Source organism: Gallinula chloropus, assembly GCF_964237585.1.
Source record: "Gallinula chloropus genome assembly, chromosome: 15".
Taxonomy (NCBI): domain Eukaryota; kingdom Metazoa; phylum Chordata; class Aves; order Gruiformes; family Rallidae; genus Gallinula; species Gallinula chloropus.
The window spans coordinates 11,621,487-11,644,786 of record NC_140100.1 but is presented as its reverse complement, the minus strand read 5'-3'; the positions used below and the strand labels follow the sequence as shown (position 1 = coordinate 11,644,786).

General features: G+C 56.6%; 4 protein-coding genes across 5 annotated transcripts in view; 2 read left to right on the top strand and 2 right to left on the bottom strand.

Annotated features, from left to right (window-relative positions):
* GTF3C1 (general transcription factor IIIC subunit 1) overlaps positions 1 to 327 on the top strand; it is a gene marked incomplete at both ends in the record, with an annotated part of 42,251 nt that extends 41,924 nt beyond the window's left edge. The window contains one exon of the mRNA XM_084270774.1: positions 106 to 327. Coding sequence (XP_084126900.1) covers positions 106 to 327 — 222 coding nt within the window. The remainder of the gene's footprint in view (positions 1 to 105) is intronic.
* Positions 328 to 398: 71 nt separating this feature from the next.
* On the bottom strand, positions 399 to 1,415 carry POLR3K (RNA polymerase III subunit K). The gene is made up of 3 exons (XM_084270779.1): positions 1,293 to 1,415; positions 1,106 to 1,193; positions 399 to 1,025 (listed from the first exon to the last, which is right to left on the bottom strand). The coding sequence occupies exons 1-3, from the start codon at positions 1,401 to 1,403 to the stop codon at positions 898 to 900; spliced, it is 327 nt and encodes a 108-aa protein (XP_084126905.1). The 5' UTR covers positions 1,404 to 1,415; the 3' UTR covers positions 399 to 897.
* Positions 1,416 to 1,425: 10 nt separating this feature from the next.
* On the top strand, positions 1,426 to 3,789 carry SNRNP25 (small nuclear ribonucleoprotein U11/U12 subunit 25). Of its 2 annotated transcripts, none has more exons than XM_084270777.1 (6): positions 1,426 to 1,551; positions 1,640 to 1,730; positions 1,899 to 2,004; positions 2,115 to 2,189; positions 2,358 to 2,420; positions 3,595 to 3,789. In XM_084270777.1, the coding sequence occupies exons 1-5, from the start codon at positions 1,444 to 1,446 to the stop codon at positions 2,410 to 2,412; spliced, it is 435 nt and encodes a 144-aa protein (XP_084126903.1). In that variant the 5' UTR covers positions 1,426 to 1,443; the 3' UTR covers positions 2,413 to 2,420; positions 3,595 to 3,789. The 2 variants fall into 2 exon arrangements, with proteins under 2 accessions (XP_084126903.1, XP_084126902.1); XM_084270776.1 differs by having other exon boundaries at positions 3,491 to 3,789.
* Positions 3,790 to 3,915: 126 nt separating this feature from the next.
* On the bottom strand, positions 3,916 to 22,616 carry RHBDF1 (rhomboid 5 homolog 1; the record flags this gene model as incomplete). The annotated part of the gene is made up of 17 exons (XM_084270775.1): positions 3,916 to 4,665; positions 5,428 to 5,581; positions 5,810 to 5,910; positions 6,379 to 6,454; positions 7,116 to 7,210; positions 7,584 to 7,647; positions 8,032 to 8,132; positions 8,239 to 8,400; positions 8,995 to 9,069; positions 9,872 to 9,983; positions 10,592 to 10,843; positions 11,911 to 12,071; positions 12,223 to 12,345; positions 13,049 to 13,255; positions 14,949 to 15,162; positions 20,327 to 20,457; positions 22,497 to 22,616. The coding sequence occupies 17 exons, from the start codon at positions 22,614 to 22,616 to the stop codon at positions 4,246 to 4,248; spliced, it is 2,568 nt and encodes an 855-aa protein (XP_084126901.1). The 3' UTR covers positions 3,916 to 4,245.
* Between the last annotated feature and the right edge of the window lie 684 nt (positions 22,617 to 23,300).

Below are 23,300 nucleotides of genomic sequence, written 5' to 3'. Positions count from 1 at the left end.
GAGTATAAATTGCCCAGCGCCTCTGAACGCTGTATGTACAGCAGCATTATGGGCAGTATTTTTTGCTGCCACTGCTCTAGCTGAACCCTGTGAGTTTCTCTGCAGGGCCTGGAAGCTCTTGGCTGCATCAGACGGTTCTACATGAAAAAGCCATCCCTGGTGTCGCTCTTCTCCCAGCCGGTTGTGGAGGAAAACCTGGAGAGTCCCAAACTGAGTGAAAGCCCAACGATATATTATGAGCCTACAATAGACTGTACTCTGAGGCTGGGAAGAGTGTTCCCCAGCGAAGTGAACTGGAATAAATGGGTGCAGATTATCCCCGTATAGAAGAGGGAATTACAGCTGTTTGGAGGAACCGGTTTGGCCCGGAGGGGTGAGGGTGTGGAGTCAGTGTTACACTTTGTGCTTCATCTTGATTTTATTAAATTATTTACTTTTTTTTTTACTTTTGGATGTATTTAAAACGAGAATAAAGCTTAACGCTACGCGGCAGGCGGCATCCGAGGGCGCTCCAAGCCTACTTCCCATACCCGGGTCTGTGCTGGCTGGCGCGGGGCCCGGCGCCCTGCTGCTCCCTTCGCTGCCCCGGCCGGGCTGGGCTGCGGCAGCTGCTCCTCGCCGCCGTTCGCTCAGCTCCAGCCGCTTGCACAGCCGCGGCCCGAGCCCGGGGACGGGCCCTTCTCCCCTCGGCCGAGCGCGGCTGTCCGCGCCGGCCCCGCCGGGCCCTGCGGCAGCCGGTCGCTTACATCCAGCGGCGCGTCTACCGCGGGAGCGCCGGGAGCCGGGCCCGGCCCGCGGCCCCGCGGCGAGAGAGCGCGCAGGGCCCCGGCCGCGGCGCCTCAGGCCCCGGGCGGGGGGTTGGCACCGCCGGGAGCCTCGGCCGCGCCCCCGGGGCCCTCAGTCCCGCCAGCGGTGCCCGCACTGCGCGTTGCAGCACTTGTAGAACGTTGTCATGGGCTCGTCGGCCGAGCGCGTCTGGATCTGCATGAAGTAGGCGCGGGGGTGCTCGCACTTGGGACACGGCTCTGCGGGGAGAGGCGCGGCGCCGTGAGGGGCAGGGAGCGGAGCCGAGGCGAGCCCCGCCCCCGGCCCGGCCCGGCCCTACCTGCGGTGGAGTCCACGTTCTCCCAGGCCGCAGCGCCGCCCAGCACGTCGTCCACCTCCTTCATCCGCGGGTACTTCCTGCTCGTCACCTGCGGGCACCGCGGGTGAGGGGAGGCCCCAAAGGCCGCGCCCGCCCCCCCCCCAGCTCCCTCCCGCCGCCCGCCCCGGGCCCGCGCCCGTCCCGGCACCTTCCGCGTGACGTTGCGCACGTAGGGGCAGGTGGTGCAGGCGAAGCGGTGGCACCGCGGCCCCTCCTCGGCCACCAGCACGTTGCCGCACGCCGGGCAGAAGAGCAGCATCGCCGGTTTCGCGGTTCCGACCGCCTCTTCCGGCGCGACGATGGCGGAGGCCGAGGAGGAGCTGGCGCACGCCGAGGTGCTGGAGCTCTTCCAGGCGGCGCTGGCGCAGCTGGTACAGGACCCGCTGCTCTGTGACCTCCCGCCGCAGGTGGGGCCGAGGCACAGGGGAGGGTGGGCGGTGGAGGCGGGGCCGGGCTCAGGCTCAGGCCCGTCTGACGCGGCCACGCCGCCCGCAGGTGACGGCGGAGGAGATCGGCTCGCAAGTGGCGCTGGAGTACGGGCAGGCCATGACCGTGCGCGTCTGCAAGGCGGACGGCGAGATCATGCGTGCGTCCGGGGCCGGGCGGGGCGGGGCGCGCCGGGAAGGAGCGGGCTGGGGTGGGGGCACCCGGCCGGGGCCGGCGGGGGAAGGGAGGACACGGCCCGGGGTGGGGGCACCCGGCGGGGGGAGGCGGGACACAGGGGCCGGGGCGCTGACGGGCTGTCCTCCCCCAGCCGTGGTGGTGGTGCAGAACGCCTCGGTGCTGGACCTGAAGAAGGCGCTGCGGCGGCACATCCAGCTGCGGCAGGCTCGGCAGGGCGGCGTCCAGCACCTCAGCTGGTGAGCGGCGCCCCGGGGCCGGGGGCTCCGGCTGTCCACTCCCCCCCACTCCCACCACCCTCCCGCGGGCAGCCGCCCCGCAGCCGCCCGCCCTGAGTGTTTCTTCCTAGGAAGTACATCTGGAGGACGTACCACCTAACCTACGCCGGAGAGAAGCTGGCGGATGACCGAAAGAAGCTGAGAGAGTGAGTGACGGAGCCTCGCCTGGCCCTGGGGCGCTCCGCGGGCGCAAGGGAGACCCTCACGTCGTCCTGCGGCGGGGCCAGCGCCCGCGTCCGGCTGCCCGGGGACTGAGGAGGCTGTGGGGCTTCAGTGACTGGGGCTGGGAAACAGCAGCATTGTTCTCTGTGTAGGTACGGCATCCGGAACCGGGACGAGGTCAGCTTCATAAAGAAGCTTCGGAAGTGACCTGTGGGGTAAGTCCCATGTCTCCTTTACGAGCTGTCACTGCAGCTTCCTCCTGCCCGGCCTTGGCGCTGGGGCTCCCATCTGCATAGCAGAGGAGCACAGGTGGCAGCAGTAGGCCTGTCCCCTGGCTCTTGGCCTTTCCCACGTCCTGGCCGTGCTGCTTGTGCTTCTCTCCAGGCAGGGAATGGTAATTTAGCCACCTTGGCTAACACCCCTCAGAGCGGCAGCATCCCAGTGCCGGCAGTGGTGTCTCTAAAACAGGGCTGACCCTGAAACTGCTGCCACGTTGTCCCAAGACTCATGAACGCAGTGTCCCTGCGTTTGCCCTTATGATTGCAGCTAGGATCTTGCTTTCTTTTAAGCCCCTTGAATTGGTAAATCACTGTCAGGCAAGTGGCTGGGCGCTGCCTAAGCCCAAGGAGGATGGAGGCATCTCTGTGCTGCAGGGCATTGCCATCACCAGGTCACCTAGATCCTCCTGTGGGCCTTGGACCCTTGTGGCTGCTCTCCCCTGGCCCCTGCACAGTCTGAGCGCTGCAGCTAGCAGGCAGGGCCTGTGGCTGCGCACAGGCTCCTGCAGAGCCTGTTCTTTGCCACCCTGGGTGTGCTTGAGCCCTTCTCAAGTGGTAAGGAGCTGGGACAAGGCGCCTCAGCTTAGCCTGTACTTTTAGGTGTCTTTTTCCATCATTTGGTTTATGGAAACTTGAGTTCAACCGATGCCCTGTTCTCAGAAGACAAGCCACATCCTTAGCCAGCTCTCAGTCACGGTATTTCTGTGTGGCCCATACACTTACAAACACTTCCAGCACAGGAAGCAGGAGTAGTACCTGTGTTTACCTGTCTGTAACCTGTGTAGACACAATCCTGGCAGTGCACTGCTATTTTTAGAAAGTCATGCACGCAAACACAAGATGTAGCTGAGACTCTTTGAAGTCACATTTGCAGCCCTCCCCCTCTGGTGTCTGGACACAGGGGTACCAGCGGGCTGTCCCAACAGTTGGAGTTCAGTGTTGCTGCTCCAGGTACCTGGGATAACGACTGCTGCTTTGTGACTGCGGTCACTTTTTTCTCCTTTCAGTGTGCCACGCTCACAGTGGAATAAAATGTGCCATGACAGAAGCCATCTGCCCCAGGGACAGCATGCAGGAGCGGCTGTCACAGCCAGCTATTTTCTTTCAACAGACTGGAGAATCCAGCCCCACCAAGACTGTGGATTCAGTGCATTCCTGGAGAAAAAAGGCTGTAGCATTTCCGAAACAGCCTCTGGGTGAATGGCCACTCACACTTTGCTTTTTGCAGTTGCTGTTTGAAGTGTGTGATTGGGAGCTGTACGTGGAACGTGCTTTTGGTAATTAAAGAGACCTCTTAGTTTTCTAAGCCTTGTGAGACCCTTATTTCCAGCTCACACCTGTGTCTGACGTGGCTTGGGTGCCTGGAAAGGACTGGGGAAACAGCACGGGTGAGATGAAGTAACAAACGCAGCCACAGACTACGCAGAACAATTAACAGTAGCTAAAACGCTACCTTGCCATTTAATCACCACCTTAGCAGTAGTAAACAACTCTGGTTAAAAATGTAGTACTGAAACTAGTGTAATAAAAATAATGGCAGCAGAGAAGGTTCAATACAATTGAACAAGGCACAACCGTTCTGTTTTCAGAGTCTTCTGAATAAGGCAACACATGCCTGCCAAGTGCTACGGAGACAGTTTAAATTAACCACGGGCAGGGTTAGAAGTGTCACGGGATTAGAGGCTTTGCCCGCGTGGGGCGGGCGCAGCGGGCGCAAAGACAGTCCCTCTCCAGTGCCTGCTCGAGAAGCTGGTCTTTGCCTTCAGTGGAGCTGAGCATCCAGGTCGTACTTCTCACAGAATTTGTCCGTGAACGGTATGCAAGTGAGGAACTCGCACCACTCGCACTTGATGGGGTAGAAATAGAACAGAATCACGAGTCCTGAGAAGAGTGCAATGAAGATCAGCTGGAAAACTATAATTTGGCATCGCTTCCTATATAAATCAAACTTCCCAAAGCTAATGTAGGGCAGGAAGGCAAAGGAGAGGAAGAAACCACTGATAAATCCTGAAATGTGAGCAAAATTGTCAATCCAAGGCAGGAGGCCAAAGGCAAAAAGAAAGAGCACCACAGCCAGCAGCTTGAAGAAGGCCCTCCATGGGCGTGCCAGGATTTGCCAACTCTGGAAGAGCTCCACAAAGAGACAGGCTAGAATCCCAAACTGGGATCCTGCAGGGCCAACCTGCAGAAAAAGAGTGTCACAGGTAACATCAGGCACATCCCACCTGCCAAGCTTCTGCAGCCAGCTCCAGGCATCACAGCCCCATGCCTGTAACTCCTCATTCGGTGACAACACAGCCTGCAGCTTCCTCCTTGCTACAGGGGCCAAGGTACAGAGGGGCCCAGTTGCATTTAGGATCAAGGTTAGGGGTGAGGCCAGCAATGGCCAGAACAGACTTTCTGTTCCAGGATGACAGAGCTGGGGTGACCCACCCGAGGGGAGAAGCCGTTGCAGGTGGTCTCCTGGCTCCTCCCACCCACCATATGCTTCTCCTTACCAAAGGACCTGGAAGGAGGCCCCTCAGGTCCCCCCATGCAGACTGCTCTAGCTATGGCATGTGGACAGGGACAGTCCCGGCCAGTCTGTGGGGAAGGTGAGCTCTGCTCTTTGCCCCCTCCTGCCTGTCGCTCCCACGGGAGGGTCTGGTGCCAGGTACAGATCCCCATTCCCAGCCTGTCAGGACCTGGACAAGCCCCTGATTCACTACACAGGGCAGCTGCCTCACTGCAGCCGAACCAGGACAGGCCCTCAGACAGCCCAGGGCACGCTTACTGCTCAGCAGCTAGGTGATGGCACAGTGCTGTCTGCTGGCCTCACGGCCATGGAAGCCCCGTGCTGCTGAGCTGACCCAGCTCCAGCGTGTCTGCCTCTGCCAGAGCAGCACAGGCACAAGAGGGCTGGTTCAGGGCAGGTTATCGGGACCCCAGTCTGCAGGAGACCCACCTCTGCTCTGTAGGGTAGAAATATTGCACTGGCAAGGTTCCCAGTGATGCCACTGAGCAGGTAGATGATAGAGATGCGATGCCATCCTGCCAGCTTCTCTAGGTCCCGCAGGATCGTCATTTGGAAACAGATTGAAACCAGACAGTGCAGGATCCTGCCAAGTTCAGAGTACAGGAGCTGAAATAGCAGCCACCGAAAGTCACCCAGGGTGCTGGGAGCTCCTGCTCTGGCCTCGCCCACACCTCTCAACAGCCCTCCTGCCAAATGCGGCATGGTAAACCTCAGTAGGGACGCCAGCTGGGCCCCCCATCTCCCACAGGGCAGGGACTGCTGGAACAGCAAGCCAGAGGTGCAGGGCAGGGAGTTTTACCCCTGTGCTTACCCAGCGTGGAGGAAAAGCGAGAGCCAGAGGCGATAGAACTGGTCAGGGACTTCTGGATTTAGGAAGGGGAGGAGTCCACAGACATCATCCATGCAGTGCACCTAGGGCACAGAAGCGGGGTTGGGAGGGGTGCCTGCCAGCAGAGCTGGTTCCCCAGAGCAGAGATTGCAGCTAGCACTGAAAGGAGGACTCTCCTTGCCCTTCTCCACTGGACCAAGTCCCACGTAACCCCCACTCCCCAGGGCAGCTTTATGTGCTCATTCTTCACCCCAACCTATGCACACAACAGGCACCCGCCTCTGCTCACCCACGGAGCGGGAATGTGGCATCCACTTGCTGCTTGCACAGCAGTGCTGTGTGGGGCTTTGGCAAGCTGCCAGCCTGAATCCTAAAGTGATGTCCTAAGAGGGACTGAGGCCACCAGCTCTGCCGCTGCCCGCATCGGCAGCGTCCCTTGGGCAGTCCCCAGGCTCAGAGGGGAATGGGGTACAGGGCTCCCACCTACGCCACAGCTCAGGTGCTACGGGGAACAGCCGGGTGGCTGTGCAAGCCCCCGGCTCCACTCGTACCTGAGAGCAGAGTGTTGCCTCCTCATGGAAATAGCCCCGCATAAACTCGCAGTACTCCCGGGAGGTTATTTCACACCTGCAGAAAGCACAAGTAATCGGCTGTGAGAGCCCCCAGAGCTCAGGGAAGCTGTGTCTCTGGAGTTGGGGGAGCCTGACAGAGCGGGAAAGGGAGCGAGCGAGGCCGACAGCATCCCAGTCATGACCCTGAGGGACAGAGACACTCCTTGGGGCAGCACCAGCTCTTCTAATAGCAGGAAAAGCCAGGCTCAAGTGCCAGGTAACTTCAAGCTGGGGAGCACCATGTGGAAGAAGAGCATCTTCCTCCTTGGCAAACCCAGAGCAGGTTGTTCCCCAACATCTCCGGGAGGCTCGGGGACATTAGGCTGGGGCCAATGTGGCCTGTCAAGACCAAGCTGGCTGCTCCAAAGGAGAAGTGCAGAACTCCCTGGCAGAAGTGTTTCATCCCTTGGCATCTGAGTCCCTCCAGCCACAGGGCCAGTTGAGGGAGAAACCCCACCACATCAAAGACTATGTCTGGCTGTTCTGTCCCACTCGTCCCAGCGTCCTGCTCCACTTGGGAGATCCGTCACGGCTCCCCATCCAGCTCCCCTCCCCAGCAGGTCTCTGGACTGCAGGGCAGCAGGACAAGAAGGACCAACGGTTGTGACTACAACCTGAGAAGGGCCCCGTGTCTCAGCCAGGCACGCAGCCTCGCTCCGCACAGGGCAGCTCGTTACCTTCCTTTGGTCCCGATGCAGCAGGGCCGGCCCGTAATCACACAGTCCATGTGAAGGTGGTTGGTGTAATTCCCAGCACTGTTTTTGGTGCAGATCTGGAAAATGATGACAGGCTGCAGTCAGACCGGCGCAGCTCTGCTCACTGCAAGGGTAAAGCCAAAGCAGCCCCTTGGGAAGAAGCCGGTGCCACAGACACTCCCTTGTGGTGTCAGCCTCCATCACCCTGTTGCCCAGGCAGGGTGCAGGACTTCAGCAAGGTGTTAGCTGGCACCGGGGAACTGTTGTTGGAGGACTTTGAGCCTCAGGTAGGCAAACCCACGGCTGCTCTGATCTGGTGGTTGTGGCAGCGAGCAGGTGGCTGCACCAGAGACCCCTTCCTTCCACCAAGACAGCCATAGCTCTGCCCGGGGCAGGCAGTTGCCATATTCCACCTGCCCATGCAGGCCCCACGCCAGCGGTGATACTCACCGGCCATTTGGTGATGTCATCCGGCCACTCATGCGGCTCCATTGAAGCTGGCTGCTCACACACCCTGCAGCAACAGAAAGCAGAAATCAGCCCAAGGAGTTCCTTTCCCCAGCACCAAGAGCTGGCAGAACCCCCGAGGAGCCACCCCACTGTCCCTGTCCCCAGGCTGCAGGCACACAGCTCTCCTCTGGGGGCACCCATGCCTCATGACACACCACTGTGCAGGTGGGCAGCCACCAACAGACCAGTGGGTACTGCAATACCCCCAGGCTGCCACCCTGATAGCTATCGGGGTGGGCAGGGACACTATTGCCACCACATCCCTTGGTCTCCAGAGCAGCCACTGTTCCATCCAGCAGCCAGCTGGCCTGGGACTCCACACCTCTCTTGACTCCACTGTCACCACTGGCCTGGCCTCTCGGGCAGCAGTGGGCTAGGCAGGACCTACCTTGGGTCCTGATGACAAACAGACCCGAACTGCCTCTTGTTTCCTGCCAGCATTGGTGTGCTGGGGTGGTGCGGCCACTTCACCCACACGGCCAGCGTGGACTGCAGGAGAGAGGAGAGGTGTCACCATGAAGCCCAGGGCGGGAGAAGCAGGGACAGAAGTAGCCCTGAGCCTGCAGGGACAGCAGGACAGGGGTACTGCACTCACTGAGCACTCCTCCTCCGAGGTCTGCACGCAGCCGGACTTGTCGTTCCGCACACAGCAAGCTGAGTGCTTCTCCTTCTCCCGCTTGGCGCTGATGAAGCTGTGCACTTGCTGGTCCTGCCTCATGCACGGTGAGAACTTGGCCCCAAGGTGGATCAGGGCCTCCTGGCAAGGATGGAAGCACCCAGCTCAGCCAAGGGGCAGGACACAGCTGCCTGGGGTAGGGTTGCAAGGGGTGCCCCTGTCAGGACTCACAGGACCAGGGACTAGTCCTGCATGGTGAAGCCCAACACACGTCAGGCATGATCTCAGTATCTGCTCTGAAGAAGGCAAGCCTTCTTCAGAGATCAGGGATTCTTCAGATCAGGAATTTCCTTGCCTGTGGTTCCAAAAGCCAGCACTCTGGCCAGGAAAGGAAGCTTCAGGACATGACAGCCCTTCCCAGGAGGAATGGCTACAAGCAAGCTGTCACACACCGTACAACTCCCGCGTTTTCTCTAGCCCTGTGCTTGGCTTTGTAGGAACAAGGTGCAAAACAGGAGTGCTGAAGTCCACCCACCCTGCTGGTAGCCAGTACTGCAGGGTGGCTGGGGCTGGGAGCACCACTGCACCCTGCCAGCGGCCACAGGGCTCATGGGATGTCCAGCCAACAGCAGCTGCTGGCACCGAGCTCCCAGCAGCAGAGGGCCCCGGAGCCCGCAGTGGCACGGCTGCAGCACGCAGCCCCCTCTTTGCCCCCCAGCAGTCCCAGCCACTCACTGAGCTGGGGCCAATCCAGAAGTTTTCCTGCTGAACGTACTTGACATTTTCATAAACCCCTCTGTTTCGCAAGACCTGCAAGGAGAGAAAGCGAGAGTGCCCTGAGCTCCTGACCACAGGGTCAGCAGCACAGCACCTGGGAGGGATGGAAATCCCCACAGGGACCGGGCACACGGTTCTCGCAAGCTGGTATTTGGCAGGATCACAGCAAACCCCTGCCAAGGCCTGGGCACCTTCAACTTAGGATTTCATTCAAAATGTCTCTCTCTGGCTACTTCAAGAAACCCCAGGGCTTGAAGACCTTGAGAGCAGCTGGAGAGCCTGCAAAAAGCTCCTCGCAGGCCAGAAGCACAAGCAGCACCTGCAGGCAGCACAGACCCAGGGGCTGGTGACAGCGCTCTGAAAGCTGTCAGACACAGGCGAGAAGCAACCTGGGGCACCCCCTGCATGGAGCGGGGATGTGGCTGCAGCAATGCGTACCCCAGAGACTCCTAACACTGCCTGGAAGCCTACACACAGCTTCAAGGTCAAAGCCAGATGGGTCAAGTTTGCTCCTGGCAGAAGCAAACCCTGCAACTGCTGTAAAACCTTAACTGAGGTTGGGAGCACTTCCTGCCAGGAACATCCTCCTGGTCTCCACCAGGAGGGGAGCAAGCGGCCTTGAAAGGGCTCCCACCACCGGGACACCAGAGCCTGCAAAGAGCCCACCACGCATTTGGGCTCACAGGGATGTTGCAGGCAGCCCCCCTGGGGCTGGACACACAGCCTCTGGCCATCACGGCCTGCAGGCAAGTAGTCACTATGCTGAAGACCACAGGAGCTGGCAGATGAAGGCTGAGACACAATCCCACTCTAGACAAGCCGGGGAGTTACTTACCGAGTCGACAGTTTCGTGTTGTGAGAACCCCACAGGGGCAATGCCGTAGATGCACACTGCCAGGATGGTGATGAGCGAGTGCACAAAGGTCACCCAGTAAGTGAAGAAAGGCCTGGGTGGAAGGGGAGGGAAAAGATCAGAAGCACAAACCCAAGCATGCTGCAGCTACTCACAGAATGCTGGAGAAGAGCTGCCTGTTTTCCCCAGGGGCCTTGGCAGAATCTGGGATACAGGGCCAGGACCACCTAGGGATGCACGGGACTGGAGGCAACAACCCAAGGTCTTGCTGTCAGGCAGACCCGGTTTACTCTGGGTGCCCCATTACACCAGACAAGCCACCCCTTCCCAAGAAAACATCCATGAGAACACATAAACCTGATGCCAAAGCACGCTGCATGTCTGTAATAGTGACTTTCAGGGGATGATCAGAGGCAGGGACACCTGAGCCTTCCTTCTGATCACAGGACAGCAGTGATGGGACTGAGATCCACAGTCCCTCCAGGCAGCACAGACACAGACACCCAGAGCAACGCAAGGAGCAGGGTGAGCACCCAGTGCAGGGTGACGTCAACGCACCGCTGCCTGCTGCGGTTTGCACTACTGGGGGGGCTCAGCAGCAGAATACACCCAACCACCCTGCAGCGGTGACCTGAGTCACCAAGGGCCAGGAGCGCTCACTCGCCAGTTTTGCTGGGATCCTTCCACAACCACGGCTCTCACCTGTGGTCATCCATGTCCTCAATCTGCCGCTTGACATAGCTGTCGATGCGCTTGCGGTATGTGCGGTTTGTCAGCTTCCCCACCATGCCCAGGCCGTACGGCCTCTTCTCCTTGGCAAAGAGCTTCCTGACGGGGACGGCTATGCGCTGGCCACGCTTCTGGGGGCTGACGCTCACCACCTCCTGCCGCAAGCGGACCTTGGGCTGTGCCAGAGCCCCGTCCTTTTGCTTCCTCCAGCCTCGTTCCAGAGGGCTGAAACAGAAAGCGGGATAGCAATGGTTTTCTCTCCACAGCACAGCAATGGGGACCAGTCCCCCCCACTCTCTGGTGGCAGCAGACCCTGCTGGGCTGAGCAGCAGCGGGTGGCAGACAGGCTGCCCTGAAGTGGCCGCTGCATTTCCAAGGGTTACGCAGCGCCTGCACCTGGCTCCCCACAAGGACACCCAGCTCTGACCCTGATAGGAGTTCCCTGAAGCATGAAATGTATTTTCCTCAATAAATAAAACTATTTAAGGAGAACCAAATGGAGCCAAGAAGACTGAGACCATCTCAGAGGAGTGACAACAAACTCCCACCATTTGCTGCTTCCACTTATGTTAAGACTGAGTGAAGTTCTTGGAAGCACTTGAAGGGAAAGCGCCAACACAGCAAGATGGGCCATAAGCGGCAGAACCACAACAAGGACCTCCCTGTCTGCTCCATGCTCACACCCAGCAGAGCTCTCTGATGGGGTGGGTGAGCTGCCAGCTGAGCTTGAGCTGATTCGGAAACGACACAGAGCAATTACTCAGTACCAGTTACTCAGGTGGAAAAAATCCAGGCCTGCAGTACAGTACAGTACCACCCACATATTTGTAGGGCTCTCAGCATCAGTGCCACACCTTTCTCTCCTTTCGAGTGAGGAATGTAGCCCAGCTCGACACTCAGCAATGCTTCACACCGCTCCCTGGAGCAAGAGAGCAGTTCCTGGTGACAGTGGCAATGGAAACTGCCTTCTCCTCTTTGCTATGTTCTCCACAGCCAAAGGCTGGTCCCCGGCATCCTCACAGCTGACTTTAAATGTCCTTTGGTTCCTCAAAGCACAATACAGTATCCAAAACACATCACAAGAGGCTGGAAGCTCCTGGAGAGACTGCAGAGGTGGCCTCCAAGTCACCTTTCACTGCATGGGTAGCTGGGGCAGGAGGTCTTATGCTGGGTTGAAGGAAAACCCATTGCTGCACTGCTCTCTGCACCAAGCACCCACTGCACCCAGACCCTGGCTGCCTCCATGCAAGAGGTCCCATTCTGAACAGGATAGCTTCCAGAAAGATACTCACAGTAGCAAATGGCTTCTTTCAAGCTCATTTTTGTCCAAGGCACCTCCTGTGAGATCTGCCTGATCTGGAGGTTTCACCTCAGCATCTTTGATTGCAGCTTCTGACGGCGACTCGAACACTTCATCTGGGTAAGTAGAGAGCTCCTCGTGAAGGACTCCTTCCTGGGCAGAGAAACAAAAGTCCCATCAGAAGAAACCAGCATCCCATTGGAGACACCACCCCAGCAGAAAGCTCTCTGCAACACAGTCCTGCCAGACCGAGAGCCTCACACTGTTTCTGGGGCCAGCACCACACCAGAGCCCTGCTCCTCACCCGAGCGAAGAAAGAAGTGTCGAGCTCATCCGGAAAATCCACCGTGTCTTCCTCCAGGAAACTGGCTGGGGTGAAGCTGCGCCGCTGGGCTCTCCTCAGGGTGCTGTCCTTCACGGATCGCCCCTGTGGACAGGGAAAGGGGCATTGAGTCATTGCCAGAGACCTGGACCCCAGGCACATGCAGGGCCACCCTGGTCAGCACACAAGAAGCCCAAGTGCTGAGCTGGCTCACACTCGTGTGTGGAGCACAGCAGACCTGCTGGCGTGTGACACCTTCCCGGTGAGACCCAAAGGTGTTACCCCACTTCTCCAGCCACAGTGCCCATCTCCTGTGTGGGTAAGGCTTGCAACACGCTCCTTGACCACGTATTGTACAATGTTTCTGACCAGACCACAGCAATGGGTGGTACTGGGTGCAGCAAAAAGGTCACTGGGCCCGGAAAGGCAGACAGACACGTGGCAAGACGAAGGGACTTGCACAGTAAGAGCCTCAGGTACTTCTGTGACTGCTGACCAGGTGCACACAGAGGTCCAGGCAGGCTGAACTGGATCTGCTGGAACACTCTGAGGCTGTGGGAATGAAAGCCCCCAGGCCAATAAAGGGGAAGCACGATCTGTACCAAACCCTAGCCATGGTCCCTGGGTATTGCAAATCCTACTTCCCAGGCACACGGCTGGAACAGAACAGGAGAGTGCTCCGTTTCTTCTCCTCCACCACCACTCTTCCCCATACCCCCCACTGCACAGCTCCCTCCCCCTCCCCCTTCTCCCGGGGCAGAGCCCCAGCCTGCCACCAGGCCAGGCCCTGCCCTCCCCCAGACAGTACCTTCACCAGAGCTGCAGCTGCTCGGAAACTCATTTTGGCGACAGATTCCCGTTTCCGCCGTCGCGGGAGGCGGTTGAACCCTGAGCGCGAACTGGTGAAGGAGCAGAGCGACGTGGCGCCGGGTGTGATGGGTGTGTGGGGGATGCTGCAGCCGTCGTTGTCGTCAGCCATACGGAAAGCTCGGCCACGCGCCAAGGGGTCTATGATCTTTCCAAGAGAAGCAGCCCATCAGTCGACTCACCCCCAGACCCTTCCCTACCAAGCCCTCCTCCCTCCAAGCAAACACCTTGTGGCCTGGCTCCTGGGACTGACCAAGAGGTAATCTTAGGGTAGCCAGATACAGACTAACCTGTTGCAAGCTAAGCCCTGATTGTAAACCTCAAACCCAAGTCCCCAAACCTCTTCCCCTGCCCTTTTTTTGTTTAAATCCCTTTTGGTTTGTTTTATTGGTACTATTTTCAGCCTGAATGTTCTTGTTCACAGGAGACTCCAAACGTCGTTAGGCCCTTCCTGTGCTCTTGGTTTCAGTTATCTCATGTGTCAGTGAGCTCAGCAGCCAGAGGATGTGCTGTTTGAACGGCAGCTTGCGAAATCCCTCGAAACAGCCGTGCTCTTTCTCCTTCCAGTTTCCTTTCTTGTACTGGACAGCCCAGGCCTTAAACAGTATCCTGTTGAAGTTTAACTGTGTATTTACATCTGCTTCCATTAATTAAGTTGTAACAGCTGGAAAAAGCAGGCAAGCTTCCGGGAGCTGCAAGCCCTTCTCCGGGACTCTACAGACCAAAGCGCTCGCTTCTTCCAAACACACGGATCAACCTAAGGAAAATATTGCCTTCAGCAACAAACCTTGCCTCTGTCCTTACATCACCACAGCTGTGGTTTCCATAAGATGTCTGTGCTTTATCCCAATGTTTTACGAGCTTTTTTTAATCCACAGTGGCATGCTCAACAGGAAGCTTTATGGGCTTACACCTACTGATACTGTGTTCTGCCTTAATGAAGCTGACATGGAGCCCGACAACGTTTCTGAGCCTCCTGTGACCAAAGACTAACTGCAAGACATTTCAGCTAGTAGGCAAACAAGAAAGAGCACAAGAGGATGAAACGTGAGTGAAAGGTGCACAATATTATCCTCTGCTTCAACGATGCAGCCAGGCCTCAGGCCACAGACTACCCTGCTCTGGAAGGAAAGTGTTTCTCCACTAGCCCAGGTTGCAGTGGTGCTCACAGTAATCAACCACATCAATTATTATCACTGGATAGAGCAAAGGGAAGAGCTGGGATATTGTGAGTTAGTTCTTGGAGTGCTGGTGACTGGGCCTTGTCCCCTAGGGACACACTTGAAGGTAGCAAGCAGGAGGCTAACAGATGCCATTTGCAGGCACTCAGAACCATTTCCAAGGACCCATGAGCAGAGCTGTAGTACACTAACACAAAAGATACTCCTCAAAGTCCAAAAACATACCCAGGCTTCTGTGAGGACAGTAGCTGTGCTACTGCATGCATGCTGCTTGGGACAAGGATCCAGTCGGCAGTGTCCTACCAGGCCTGTCACTGTGTTTCTGGGACCAGGACACTGGTCACCCTACGCCCAATGGAATTTTGCCCTTGCAAAATAGCAGCGAAAGGCCTGGACAGGCTGCGCACATCTAACCACTGCCACAGTCCCAACATGACAAACACAGCTCCAAGCCTATCACCAAAACAGCTGAGGGATCCTAGCCAGATCCAGGAGAGAGGGAGGCTGCCAGACTGTGCCTGGAACCTGGGAAGTGTCTGCACACGGAGCCCAGGCATGCCCAGGCCGTACTGCACAGGCAGAGAGGTCACAGCTGTCAACGTGGTAGAGACACTGTGCAGGGAGCTCATAATGGCCTTAACTCTGTCCCAGTTCACTCACCTTCTGCATGCCAAGCTGGCAAGGTCCGACATAGAGTGGAGGAGGAGTCTCTGTGCTTGTCAGAGAAATATTGTCCTGACTGGGCAAGTCCATCTCCCGGATGACCTGAGGTTTCAGCTTCCCATACCGCAGGCTGCAGTGGCGGAGACTCTTTCTCTGCCATTTCTGAGTAGCGTCGCTGTCTTTGCTCACCCCAAACCAGTCCGCTGTGCCTCTGAAAGATGCCAGCATGGAAGTGCAAAGAAGCATTATGTTTGCTTGGACTGTGAACATGAAGAGGCAACACCTCTGGGGGTCACTTCCAGCCCACCCCAATTCAAAGGTAGGCAGGACTCTTCCCCACAAGCATCTCGCAGCCTGTCCTCAGCTGACTTTAGCAACCTGACAGATGCTGGCCAGAAATGTTCAACCATCAGCAACCATCAGCAACTGTCTTTTGAGAGACAGGAAAACTGACAGAAGAGATTCACTGTGTGTAACAGATGGTTCTGAGTTCTTTAGTAAAGGAAAGAAAAAGAGATGGAACAGAAACTGAGAAGGGAATTTGGTGAAAGGATTTTTTTTTTCCTTTAAAAACCATGTAGTGAAAACATTTACCATCTGCAGGCCAGCTCTAGGTCCCCACTGTGGGGGTGTACTGTTTCAGGGCTCTGTAGCTGCTCCTGAAGAGCCACCGGAATGCACGTTTCTCCTCCCCCCCACTCCCAGGATATCCCTAACTTCTCCATCTCACGCTGCAGGATTTCCATCCCCCTCAAAGGCAACATTAATGGCAAGTGTTTGCCATGGTCCTGACCTCTGCTAAGGCTTTAAACTCCTGGTCGCAGGAGGAGCAGAAGGTTGCAGCCACGAGGTAAGTTTTTTGCCAAGTGTCTTCTGTCATGGAAGAGCACTGTGTCAGAAGCAAAATCCCAAGGAAGGTGGAGAGGGATTGGGGTAAATTTGACTAACAACCTCCTTGAATACTGCAGGACACTTAGTGCCCTAAACCAACAAAGATCTTTGCACCCTGCCAAGCCTCCCCCTGCGGTCAGACCTTCCTCAGACATGACAAGCCGTGTCAGCCTACAGCTGTCTGACCCAGGCATCAAAGCTTAAAGTCCTTCCAAGCCAACCCCAAACCCTGGCCCCAGGACCCTGCTCAGGGCAGGATTTCCAGCTGCTGAGAAGTAAGGCCTCACAGATCACACGGGGAGTATTTAAGCACACACAGGAGTAAAGGCCGGGTTACAGCTAGAATTAGGTCACACAGGGGAACAGAGTCAGCGCGCTGGAGGCAGAAAACCAGCCCTGTGTTTTGCACCCTCCAGAGCCAGCGGGTGAAGGTGTCCTGCCATCACACAGACAGATGTGAATTCAAACCCTCCAGCTAAAGCCTCCAGGTGTAAGCCTGCAGGCATTGCCCCCAGCCTTCCCCAGAACAGACCCATCAGAGGTGTGAGGTCACTGCTAGATCTCACCTGACCTCAGGCACCCAAATGTGAGTCACACGAGTCAGCAGGGGCCAGACCTGAAGGACAGGGCTGCACAGGAGCCCGGGAGCACTGCTCTGCTCCCATGGATCCATGTCTTATCAGAGCAATCTCTGTCTCCTGCTCCAGCTCAGAGCAGATGGGCCTGGGGTCGGCACCTGGCCTGACAGACCCAAACCAAGCCCATAGCACAGAGTGTGCAGATGCACAGGCACAACCCATGCCACAAAGCAGCCCTACAGCTCAGAGGGCTTCTCACAGACTGCCAGGACTCTGGTGACCCTGGCCAACAAGCCCACGTGTCTCAGGTTGAGCTAACCAGCTCTGAAAGCCCAAGACCAAACACAAGTAGTCTCTGAAGGTGGACACAGTGCCAGAGTGGCTCCTGGCCAGGGGGAGTGGTGAGGAAGGTTGGATGGGAACTGACTCCTGAGCATTAGCTCCAGTCCTTGCCACGCAAAATCACACTGTCTGGTTTTAAAGTGTACTGAGCTCCAGTCTCAGGGGGTTGTCAATGGGCCATAGTGCCCTGGGCTCCTGGAGAGGTTTGTCTCCTTGGTGCTAAGTAAGCGAAGACCTCCACCTCAAAAAGAAGACAGTCACATTGTAATTAGAAAAAGCCATGATGTCAACAGGGAAAGAGTGGATGCTCTGTTCCACCCACCAGCTTTTCAGCCCCGTCTGGACCAATGTGACTAGCACCTGCTTGGTGCCGCTTCCTCTCCCTCCCCTTCTGCCCCAAGGAGGCTTTGGGGCCACCATATGCATATGCCACGTGTTGCATCGATGCTAGCAAAGGCAGGCTGCACTATGGCCGTCCTGGGGAGGTATTCCAGCTGCGGTGAACACAGGGAGGTTGACAGCTTGTTAGGAAATGCAGGAGGCAGTGAGGCTGGCAGGTGGGCAGCTTGTTAGTCCATGCCACTGACTGACAGCTGCCTGCACATTTAGTAGGAGTGATCACTGCTTGTTAGACGCACACATGAACTTCCTCACTGTGGCTGACTCTCAGGCCTCCTAGCCACCCCGGGAAGGTGGTGTGGTCCCAGCAACAGCCAGAGTCTGTGCGGTTCACAACAGCCCTTGCACACACATGCAGGGGTGGGTTTCACACTCAGTGCTGCCAGTACCTGAAAAACGATCGGGGCAGGGACTGCCGCTTTCTCAGGGAACTCCTGCCCACCCGGCGCCCGTGAACGGGCAGGGTCTGACTCCTCTGAAACCGTACCTGTCTGCTGCAAAGAAAAGAGAGCTGAGGGAAGGAGCCTGCAGGGCTGTGGAGGGGAGCAGCAACCTGCACACCACACCTCCCATCGCCCTCCTTCGCTCCATTGGCAGCAGCTGCACCACGCCGCACAGACAGCAGCCTCCAGCTGACAGCATCACCTAAGAGAAACAACCCAACTCAAGCCACACGACACCATGTCTGAACCCAGGAGGTGCCGACTCCTTCTGCTGCATCTGCTGCTCCGAGGTTTGTCTCCCATTGGCCTTGAAGACACCGTGGATGCTGCAGTCCCCCTGTACCCTCTGACCTCTGTGATCTGCCCACTCTGCTGCAGATCCTGCTGGCTGGCTTTGGACCCTGCAGTGTGGAACCATGGAGGGGGCAGCAGGCAAAGTATCATCTGCTTAGATACAGGTGTCTGATGCCACTGGAAGTGCCCTGCAACCATTCTGTCTGACCCTGGCAGGATCTTTCCTGGTGCACATCTGCTGCCTTGCATGGACATCTCAGACTCCCTGGAAGACTGGAAGCCCTTACTCAGGTACCTGACTCACTTCCATGCCATGTTCTGGACCACACAGGCTTGACCCTCAGCTCACACCTAATCTGTATCCTCCAAACCCTAGGGCAGAGGGTGGTGTGGAGTCCTGCTGCCAGAGCAGAGTGACATTCTGTGCATCCTGGGGGCCGTGTGAAGCAGAAAACCTGGCAGTCAGCCTCCCTGGACCCACAAAAGAAATCCCCAAGATACCTTTATGGATGCACAGCTCTGCAATTCTCCCCTGCTTCCCCAGCTCTGATAAACGGAACACAGGTTTTCAGGCCTTTCCTTGGTACTTTCCAGGTCTCTGTCCTTGTTTCTGATCCATTTACTTCCTGCTTTTATTGCTACTGTCATGTCATGTGTGCACCTCCCACAGTTCAGCCCCCTGGAAGTCCTTTCCAGCGCTGCACCTGCTCTCCTACCCACATCCTGCTGCACCCCCCACCCTGTGCTGCGAAACAGCCTGTGTGGGACAGCTCAGCACTGCCAAACAGCAGTGACCCCACAAACACATACTCTGAATAGGTGACTCCTGGGACTTCCAAAACCATCTGTGCATCTTGGGGCAACTCCCCATGGGGCCATGTGTACTCCTAGGGTATAAAATGCCTACACAGACCGCTCGGAACAGGCAGGGACACTGCCGCCAGCGTGGGTCCCAGCACTGTTGTTAAAGTGTGGGCAGATAAGTAGAAGACACATCACAGGGCCTGTCCAGTGCCCCAGTGCTCAGCAGCACATCAGCACCTCCCTCAGCACGCAGGAGCCTCAGCATCACTGCCCAGACTCCCTCCTTACCCACCACTTCCACAAGCCTTGTCTGTCTCACAGGACAGCAGCACTGGGGCCAAAGCCGTTCCCCCAGCAGCAAACAGTTCACAGTTCCCCAGCCTCCCCACCCCACACCCAAGCTGCATGTTGTGAGGGCTGCTGCAGAAGTCTACCCCAGCTGTCCTGCACAATGCTTCCTGTCAGGGCCTCCGCAGCACCCTCCCAGGACATCCCCTCATCCTTGACATGCTCCTGCCTAACCATTCCAGCAAGGAATGGACCAAGAGCAGGGAGGTGAGGGAAGAGGCAGCCTAGGTGTGCAAGGACAGCCTCAGGCAGGCCCAGATGCTGCCTACAGCCCTCAAAAGAGCAAACGCTGCTTCACAGCTCAGCCCTCCCAACCTCACAAGAAGCAGATCTCTGAGAGCTGCCGCAGGAGAGCTTCACCACCACGGCAGCTGGGGAACATCTGAGGGAAAGGAAAACAGTGAGTGGGAGGTCAGTCCCTCCCAGAGCTGGGAAGTTGCTCCTTTGAGTGGGCGAAGCCTGGCTGGCTAGAAGTGCCCCTGACCTGTGGGGGTCCGGGGATGCTCCTAGGATCCAGGCAGGCCTGACACACTGCCAGGGATACAAGCCAGGCATCTCAGGAGAGCAGCTGGGAAAGCCGCTCCCTTTGGACAAACAGATTAGCCTTTACCATGGGGAGGGAAGGAGCATCCAGCTGTGTGGCCATCTCTCAGAGACCCCTGGATCACAGGGATGAACGATAACCCTCTGTGTAGGCACGGGGACAGGACTGAAGTAGCCTCTCCCTACCCTCCATCACCTCCCATAGCCAGCTCAAGGGCCTGCCAGTGAGCTAATGCCAGGAGCCAAGCTGCTGAGAGCCTTGGGCGGCTCAGGATGGGCTCCTGCCACCCCAGCAATCCCACGCCCTCAGGTATGACACCAAAACAAGCCCCACACACCACATCACAGGGTCTCAGCTAAACATCAGGGCCTGACGCATCCTGGTACTCAGAAGCGGCCAGCTCCCTGCAGCATGGGGGCAGCCAAAATTTGCCTCTACATGGCAAGAACCATTCCTTGGCCTGATCACCACAATCTTACTCCCAGGACTTGTCTCCTCACTTACTAAAGACAGGCTGTATAGCACCACTGGGCTTGCATATTGGTGACATATCTGCACCCACCCTGTTCCCCAACCTCACGACAGGTAACGAGAGACAACCCAGTCCTGCTGTGACAGCATGCCACTGAAGTGCCAGGCGATGGGACGAGCAGAGAACCATAAATTCACAAACAAAGGGAAGAAGCAACGGCAGACCCCACTAACGCAGTCCCCATGAACCCAGAGTCTCACCTCCTGATGGTCTGGGTGATTGAGGTCTGTCGTTGTAGCACCGGTCTCCTCACTTCGTTGGGCAGGGAGGGCACGCGGGTGTTGTCAGCGGGCATGCTCACGCTTCGCAGAAAGGCCTGACGTCTTGTGGGCTGCAAAGAAAAGCAAGAGTGGGGGCCAAGGACAGCAGGGTGTTAAACAGTTGGCAATTCCAACAGCCACCCCCACACCCCAACCAGAAGCAGCCTGATTTTGCTGCCTGACTAACAAGGACTGTGTTCAGGTTAGCCAGGAAAGGCTCTGCACAGCAGAGTGCTCAGCACTATGGACCCAGCGTCTGCGTACTGTGGTGGGTCTCAGTTCAGAGTGGCTCTAGCCTGGCCCACAGACTGATGTCCCTCTGAAGAGGGGATGTATTACATGAGCTCCTGAAACATATCCTCCTGGCTGTTTTCTAGCCAGAAGCAGCCCAGATCGCCTATTCCCAGCCCGCTGCATAAGGTAAAGCACACTAAACAAGATTTGCTCCTTAAGTGTCTCTGGATCTTCACTAAAAGCCTGCAAGAGCTGTGGGTGGGTCTGTGCTTTAGCTACTGCCTGTCAGGAGCTAGGCAAGCTGGGAAAGCCCCATCAGCTGTGTTCATAACCTAACTACCTGGACATACTCAGGTCTGAAAGCTCCTGGCATGTCTCAGCTGAACGTCACCTATGGAATATGACACAACTCACCATACAAATGCCACCCCCAGGTGCTCTGGATTAGCTTTTCATCAGCTTGGCAGAGACTCCACCCCCATTCATGATGTGCAAGCTGACCTGACCATCCCTCTGGCAAACACAGCTCCAATCAACTGCTTCTCTGTCTCAAGACTACTCACGACTCAAGCCCCTTTAGCCCAGCGAGCTAATGATTTCCACTAATCTCAGCATTTTGGGCAGGTTTTACGTGAAAGCAGTGCACAGATACCCAGGCTATTGCACACACTCATCCTGACAGCCCACGCAGTGCCCACTGCACTCCAGAGAACATGACCTCTGCCACTTCCATCCCAAGCACAGAGCGTCTCTCCAGAAGGTACCCAGCTGGATTTTGAGATTTCAGGTAAGAGAACATCCATCAAAGCCTTAAATAAGTGATTCACGAGGTTCCAACCTGCACTGTTAAATCCCTGCATTCCACTTCTAATCCCTGCAGACTGAACCCTGATCACGTTCCTTCCAAGAGGAGCCCAGGACCAAGGTTTATCTGCCAGAAGCTGTCACATAACTGAAGTGCATTTCAGCCCTTGGATCAAGCAGTGACAAAGACACCAGTCCTTGCTGCTCTTCAAAGCACAACCCAAGTCCCCTCTTAAGCTTGCCCTTAACTCCCCCCAGGGAAGCTGTACAAGCCCACATTTCTGTGCCAGCCAAACCATTCCTTTGGGAAAGCAGCTGCACCCAGGCACATGGAGGTGGGCAGGAAGAGCTGCCCAGCTCTGCCTTTGGTGCTGGTCATCTCTGTTCCTGCAGCTAGCAATCATCCTGCCAGGGTCTCACCCCTACAGTGAGTTTTTGCAACCTTGTAGCAGAAATTCCTGCTATTCTTCCTCTTGCCAGGACAAATACAGGTATTTTACTCTCATACTTTGTACAGTTCCTATCAACCTATTACCCCATCTCTACTTGACCACTCTTCAATGACTTAGTTCTCATCCCACACGATTTTCTTATGTTCCTCATGCTGGTAACAGCTTTGTGCTGCCAGTAACTGTTCTTTCTCTGCTGTTGCTGATGAGACCCTGTCATTATCTTGGCTATTCATAAGTCAGATCATTTCAGCATGAGGTCCAGCACTCCCAGGCCCTCCTGTTTCTCTAGGAGTCCTTCACTCCTCCAGGCCCCTCAAGAGATGCTTGTTTGAATACCTCACTCCCATATCCCGCTGCCAGGACACTTTTCACACTCCCCACATCCAAACAGTCACGTCCACTGATCAGAGCACATCAGCAACCCACCCTCATCCCTCCCACACCCCCTTCAAGGGGGAGTTAATTACCAGTCATAAATTCACCCTCTGTCTCTGCCCCTTCTCACGCAGCCCCATGACCTGCCATCACACGCAGCCAGACTGCGGCAGAGCGCAGGCACAGGAGTGCTCTCGGTGCAGGGGGGCTCTGTGCATCTCCCCCACCCCACAGACCTTCCATACCTGCACAGGCTGGGGCTCTTCCAGCACCGACATGGGCCCCGGCACCGGGATGTCCAGTTTTAACCATGGTGGCTTCTTCCGCTGTAAACTGCTCGTGCTATCGTGCCGCGCCTCCGACATCGTCCCACGTTTGTCCTCAGGCCTAGGAGAGGGGAGAGATCACAGTTGGGAGGGGGTCAGGCTCATTCCTGGCACAGTGCATGGCAGCAGGGCCACGCAGCACATTCTCCTCCAGGCTGTGACTGATGGGACCCAAGCCCATGTTGGATGACTTCCCGAACATCTCATGAGGGTTCAGGTGTCAAGGTTCATGTCCGTGCTGGTCAGACACTCTGAGGACACGGCACCGTTCTAAGGTCCGCAGGAGCTCGAGCCAGGTGCTGGAGACTGCAGTCACAAGTTTGAGAGTCACCTCCCATTAAGATTTTTCTGAGACTACTGTGGAATCCAGACTCCTTAAGAACCAGTCATGAATTAAATCTTAATGAGATCTGGATCCAGTCCAACCAGCTAAGTAACTGCAGTACCAAAAGCCACTGACCTCCCTCTAAAAACAGCTTGTGACTCATACAGGCACCCTTGCACACCCAAAGCCAAGCACCACGCTGTCCTATGTAACAATCAGCGGGTGGCCATTTCTCTTTGTTGCTTCTGGTCTCCTTTAAATGCAGTCAATCTCCAGAAACACGACACAGCACACAGAGTATGGCAGGAATATTGGAGAACTGGCATTAATCCTGAACTGAGAGTGGTTTTCATACATAAATGATATGGTATTTAAATAAAGAACGCTGTGTCAGAGGA